At 47.1% G+C, this 6710-nt stretch overlaps 1 protein-coding gene across 3 annotated transcripts in view; it reads left to right on the top strand.

The window, feature by feature from the left end:
• Positions 1–6710, top strand: part of PGGT1B (protein geranylgeranyltransferase type I subunit beta) — a 41412-nt gene that overhangs the window by 12388 nt on the left and 22314 nt on the right. For all 3 annotated transcript variants that reach the window (XM_044446261.1, XM_044446263.1, XM_044446262.1), the window contains exon 4: positions 106–257. In XM_044446261.1, coding sequence (XP_044302196.1) covers positions 106–257 — 152 coding nt within the window. The remainder of the gene's footprint in view (positions 1–105; positions 258–6710) is intronic.

Here is a 6710-nt window from a genome sequence, read left to right as displayed (position 1 = left end):
GAGTTTGAGACCCCTGCCTTAGAGAGTTTTCCTCTAAACTGTTGCATGAACATATAATTATGATTCTGTTTAGCAAACTAAAACTTGAATTCTCTTGTGTTTCAGGGTCCTGGTGTTTCTCATCCTTATGATAGTGGGCACATAGCAATGACTTATACTGGTCTCTGCTGCTTAGTTATTCTTGGCGATGACTTGAGCCGAGTAAATAAAGAAGCCTGCTTGGCAGGACTCAGAGCGCTCCAGCTGGAAGATGGGAGGTACAGTGAATTCTGTGTTACAGGATGCTGAATATTTTTAGTAAGGAAAAACTGGGTCAAAATACATAATGCACTGTACTGTCAAGTAGGAGTGACCAGGCTGAATCCAGCCTGAGGAAGGATAAGACTGCAGCCAAGCAAGAAGAGGGAACTTCCTCTTGCTTCTATGCATTTACTCTCTTCTCTCTAGGGAAGAGAGAATGGGGCATGCCAGCAAGGGGGTTATTTTTCTTTGTCCTTTCCTCATTTTATGTAACACAAAAGGGAAAAGGTAGACTTGCACTCATACATTTAATGATCCTAATTGGGTATTTGAAAGTCCAGTTTTTACAGATCAGGTACTGTTTCCTTGCTTTTCTGCACTACCAGGCAGCTAGTCAAAAGAGGGAACTTGAAGGTTTCTGTATGCAAAAACTGAATTTGGAGAAGTAGCAGATAAAAATGTAGAGTCAGTGAGTCAATAGACTTGCAGATTCAAGAGGGGAAGAAAGTTATTCTGTAGTATGCTGAATGACTTTAGTTCCTTGATCACAGTAACTTATTAAATACTTTATTTTACTGATCTTCAGAACCTCTTGGTATACTTCCCTTGATTCTCAAATGCTTGTTTTGCCATTGCAGTGTGCTTTGTGAAGTCACTATTCTTGTTCCCATTTACCCACAGACATGGCTGTGATCTTTTTGCTTTGCCTTTCACACTCTTAGTGCCTTATTCCATTGCTCAGATTAGTGTCTTCATCATTCATCTCTCCATCACATTAAGTACTTTCACAGGGAACATACTTTATTTAGGAAAATTGAATCTCCTGTGTATGGCTGCAGTTACAGAAAGGCTTACATTTAACAGTTTTTATTCATCCATACTCAATGCCTGAACAATATTCCAGTTCCCATGCTTTCTGGAATGCAGGTACTTTATAATTGGTGGGGAAATACCTACTATTCAGAGTTACCTCACTGTCTCTGAAAAAATGTTATTTCTTTTATTAGTACCTTTTTAAAGTGTGAGTATAGAAAGATTTAAATTATAAAGTTACCCTTCCATTTGAAATAAATGTTTTATATAGGAGAAAGCGACACAACTCACAGTTTTGGAATCCCTTTTTTCAGCTTTTGTTGGTGATTGAAAAAAACAATTGTATAATTTATCTTCATCTTGTTCTATCACTAAAGGTCATTATTTACAAGTGCTTTCTGAAATGCATATATCTTAAGTCCTATACTGGTGAATCAGAGAAATGTGAAGTTAAATATATGTTATTTAACTAAAATAGTTTCCTGCTGTATGGCCTTTTAAATAGCCTTGTAGTTACGTTACTTTATTTTATTTTATTTTATTTTATTTTATTTTATTTTATTTTATTTGTAGCTCTGGTACTTGTACATATACTGGATTTTTTCATTCTATACATAATAAATTATTATGACTAGCATGGAGGCAGGGAGCTTTATTAGCATATTTTAAAGTTAACTGATCAGTTTGTTGGTACATGAGCACAATTTGACTAAAAGCCACTTTCCTCTGCAAAAAGGTCAAATTAGAAGACCAGTTTATAAAGCAAACATGATTTCAGAGGAAACTTTGAGTGCAGAGTCATAGGATAGTTCCACTTCCCAGCTTTGAAGTCAGAGACAGAGCTATGGGTCACAACTATGACCCCTTCTCCCTAACAGTCAGCAGAGAAAGAAGTACATTGGCTCTTTTCTTAAGAGATCTTGGAAAATGGGAAAAGTGGTCATGGGGGGAGGGGGTCAGAAGACAGTGGCCAGAAGCTCCTTTAACCTACTTCCTTCTCTCTCCAAAACATTGGTGCTAGATGGCTGAATATGGCCATCTAGCAAAAAGGCCAGCAGGAGGGTAGGGAGGCAAACATGGGCTGTGCTGACTCCTTCTCTGCAGTGGAGGAGTGTGAACTTCAGAGTTTAGAGGCTTATGCTCAGCACCATTGCATTGGGCTCTGAAATGCTTTCCATTTCACATCCTAATCACAGAATGAATGCCTTGTATTGATTTGAATGGTCTGTCACTACTTCATTTATATGAATTTATGGTTGTTTGTATGTCCTTGAGTATAATATTTCTTCGTCGTGGCCTCTGTGCATCACACATATGGGTTGCTGCGCCTGCACAGTGCCTAGGCTGGAAGATTAGAAAGCTAACGGTTTTTGGTGGGAAAACTCTGCTCCCCTCCCCCTTCGTGGTATAAATAGAGTGGAGTGTCCGCCATTTTACTCAGTCTTTGCGACCGCCCTTCGCTGTGCCTCGTGCCTGTTCATCTCTTCTCTCTATATATAAAACAAAAACAAAAAACAAAAATAATATCTTACCCTCTATACTGTCCTCTTTTCTTCATTTTTCCGCGATGGCGCAGTGGGCGGCATTCTGCAAATGTATTGAATGTGGATCTAAAATGTCGCCGGCCGATCCACATGATCTATGCCGCCTCTGCCTCGGCGAGGGGCATAGGACCGACAAGTGCGGTCATTGCTTGGCGTTTACCAAGCAGGCACGGAAAAATAGGGAGAATCGTCTCAGAAAGCTCCTATGGGATCAGGCATTAATACAGTCTGACCAACTGCTCCTACGGCCTGGTTCCTCTTAGTCCGTGCCTCCTCAGCGCTCTTCCTCCACCGTGAGTGCTCTGGCAAAGAGTCCTTCCTCAACCTCTGCCGATCCTCCACAGCGTCCTTCGGATGAAGGCGCCGCTTCTATGGAGGCTCAGTCACTGCCTTCTCCCCCGGCTAAGAAACGGGAGAAGTGCAAGCATACCGGTCTGGATAAACCTTCCACCCATAAGAAGTTGAGGAAGGAGAAGGTGGATAAGCCCGCTCGCAAGAGCAAGAACCTGATCGCCCAAAACACCGAGGCTCAGGTTCATTGGGCTTTTCGGTACCGACGGCCGCCACGGTACCGACCCCCTCGGGACCGGCCCTGCAACTTGTTATGCAGGTGACTCCACTGGGATCCCCCAGGCCATCCACTCGGCCTGAGAGCGTGCCTCCGCAGCAACAGGAGGAGCCGCTTCGAGAGTCCATCTCTGATGGCAAGATCAGAGACTCCCTGCCGAGGGACCGCTCGCCAGCACCTATGCACCGACTGAACCTCATGTGGCCTCACCATTACCTCCCAGATGTCGCAGCCTTTCATCCAGACATCGAGATGAGAGTTGGTTGATCCCGGGATATGGTGCTCCCCCCGGCTGGGGTGGTTACCAGCCATATCCCTATTTTCCTCGGGATCATAGATCACCATTGGTCCCGAGGGATGTACCATCCACCTCCAGGCGTATGGAGACGAGGCGCCCAACCTCCCCTGAAACCTCCTCCTCCTCAAGCGAAAACCGGCCGCGTTACATGGAAGACTCCGAGGATTTGGAGGTCAACTCCACATCCCCTGATGTGGCTGTTGCGTACCAAGAGCCTGCTTCACCCGATGAACCGCATGTCTCTTTCACAGAGCTCATGTCCCGCTTAGTTCGTTCGCTTGAAATCGAAGCTCATCAACAGCCAGGCCCCTCCACAGATCGCTTCTATGACGTCGTTCGGGGAGAGCAGTCCGCATCCATAGCTCTGCCGCTTATAACTGCACTCCGCCAGGCTATGGTCCAGCCCTGGGACCAATCGGACCAACCACAAACTACCTCCCGCAGATATGAGGCCACGTATAGAGTTCGTGATGATGACTTTCCCTTGCTGCTCCGTCACCCGAAACCGAACTCTCTTGTGGTTGAATCCTCCCAGGGCAGGGAGTCCAGGGGACATACCGTATGCTCCTCAGGACAAGGAAGGGAGGAAAATCTATATGCTTGTGCGCCGAGTCTATGCGGCCTCTGGACTCGGCGTGCGCATATCGAACTACGAAGTGACACTGGCACGTTACCAGTACTTTATCATGCAGAAGCTGGATAACGTCGCTTCCTCCCTTCCAAGACCACCAAGCGGACCTTGCTAGGGTTTTCATTAAGGAGGCAATGCAGGTGGCGGTGCAACAGTTGTCTACCGCTCGTCGTCATGTAGACACCGATTCAAGGGCCCTAGTCAATGCCATCTCATTACGCCGACATGTGTGGCTGTGCAATTGTAATTTCCCCGATGAGATGAAGCGCAGAATCGAGGAAATGCACTTGACATTACCGGTCTGTTCCACCAGAAGACTGACTGAAAATGAAAGGCGATTCACGAATCACGCCTAACTGCACGCCGCATGGAGCTCCTGCAAAAACGTAAGTGGCAGTGGCCTCAGTCTTCCTACTGGAACCAACCATACTATCCACGCCAGCAAAACTACCCTCGCCAGCAATATCAACAATGGCAGCGTCGGAGACAGCAAACACAACAGCGTTTTTCCCAAGGCCGTTGGCGATTCGATACCGGTAAACACGCACGTTGACGGCTTGGGCGAACCATCCTCTCTTTCCCAACACCACCTTCCCTTCTCCCTTTTGGGGACCGGCTCCAGGGCCGACTCCCCATTTGGGAGTCCATTACATCTGATAGGTGGGTGTTATCATCCAGTTCGGATATAGGATAGAATTCTATGTTATCCCTCCTTCGAACCCGATCTGCTTCACACCTTCTTCATCGGTGCTACGCGATGAGGTCTCCCAGCTACTTCTCAAGGGAGCGATTCGACAATTGTCCTGCTCGGAAGGATTGTATGGATTCTGTTCCAGATATTTTACGGTCCCGAAAAGGGACGGTGGTCTTAGTCCGATCCTGGACTTACGAACTCTTAATAAGTACATCAAACCAAGGAAGTTCCGGATGACCACTTTGCAAAATATCCTTCCGTTATTGAAAAGAGAGGATTGGTTCGCCTCACTGGATTTAAAGGATGCTTATTTTCATATTTCCATCCATCCTTCGCACAGACGCTTTCTAAGTTTTACTGTCGGATCCGACCTGTTCGAGTTTAACGTCCTACCCTTTGGCTTGGCCACAGCCCCTCGAGTCTTTACAAAGTGTATGACACCGGTATACGCACACTTGAGGACACGGGGAATACAGATATACCCATACTTAGACAACTGGCTAATCGTCTCGCAATCCGAGCAAGCTCTCCTGTCTGATATACAAATGACCTGCGCTCTACTTGATGCTCTCGGTCTCTGCATTAACCGCGACAAATCGTCCCTTATTCCCACGCAGGTCATCGATTTCATCGGGGCAAGACTCGACTCGACGCAGGAAAAAGCTTTTCTCCCACCGGAATGTCAGAATGCCTTATGCAGCCGTATTCATTGGATTCGGCTACACGGAACGGTCCCAGCCTTATCCGTTCAGAGACTACTGGGGCATATGGCTGCTGCAGTTGCCATTGTCCCGTATGCCAGACTACATATGCGACCCATACAACTGTTTTTCAATGCTGCTTTTCAACCGCAACAAGATCCTGCCACCAAGCCGATTCGGATTCTGTCTGCAATCCTTTACACTTTAATGTGGTGGACCATCACAGACAACCTGTTGATTGGCACCCCGTTTCGACTACCTCAGCCAACGACAACTCTGTACACTGACGCATCCCTCCTTGGATGGGGTGCGGCATGTTCGGGACTTCGGGTCCAAGGTACTTGGAACCGACGAGAGGCAAGGAAACGTGTCAACTTCCTGGAACTTCTGGCGATTTTCAACGCCCTCAAGGCTTTTGAGACTGTGTTATGCCGTCACGTTGTCCAAATTGCATCAGACAACATAGCGGCAGTTTTCTACATCAGCAAGCAGGGGGACACAAATCCCCAGCCTTAGCACGCCTATCGATGGACATTTGGGACTGGTGCATACTGAGGAACATCGTGCTTATGGCAGTTCACCTGGCTGGAACCGACAATGTCGAAGCAGATACATTAAGCAGACAGATGTCAACAACCCACGAATGGGAGTTGGACAAACAAATTTGCAAGAAACTCTTCCGCTCGTGGGGTTATTCGGACGTGGACCTGTTCGCCACTCGAGAGAACAGCCTGTGTGCCCTATACTGTTCCAGAGCGGGCGTCAGGCCGGGATCGATGGGGGACGCTCTTATGGTCCCTTGGAGCAACATGACTTTTTATGTGTTTCCCCCGATCCCACTCCTGACAAGAGTGGTTGCAAAAATAGCCCAGGATGATGCCACGGGGATACTAGTGACTCCATGGTGGCCGAGACAACCATGGTTTGCCACTCTTTTGCTGGTGTCCAGAGGAACGTTCCTTCATCTACCAACTCTTCCGCATGTGTTAACACAACAAGGAGGAGCAATCCATCATCCGGATATACTCTATCTGAAGCTGATGGCATGGCGGATCACCTAATTCACGCCACTGAGTTGGTACTGGGGACACCTCACCCTACGGGTGACCTTACTCAACAGACGGTATATGCGGCCCCGACTTCGGATTCGACAGCAACTGCCATGGTACCGATGCCTACGGACAGAGAAATTCCAGCGATTCTCGAATTTGCATTGAGACA

The sequence above is a fragment of the Varanus komodoensis genome, unplaced genomic scaffold, assembly GCF_004798865.1.
Source record: "Varanus komodoensis strain SLA01 unplaced genomic scaffold, ASM479886v1 scaffold5, whole genome shotgun sequence".
NCBI lineage: Eukaryota > Metazoa > Chordata > Lepidosauria > Squamata > Varanidae > Varanus > Varanus komodoensis.
This window is presented reverse-complemented; position numbering and strand designations above follow the sequence as displayed.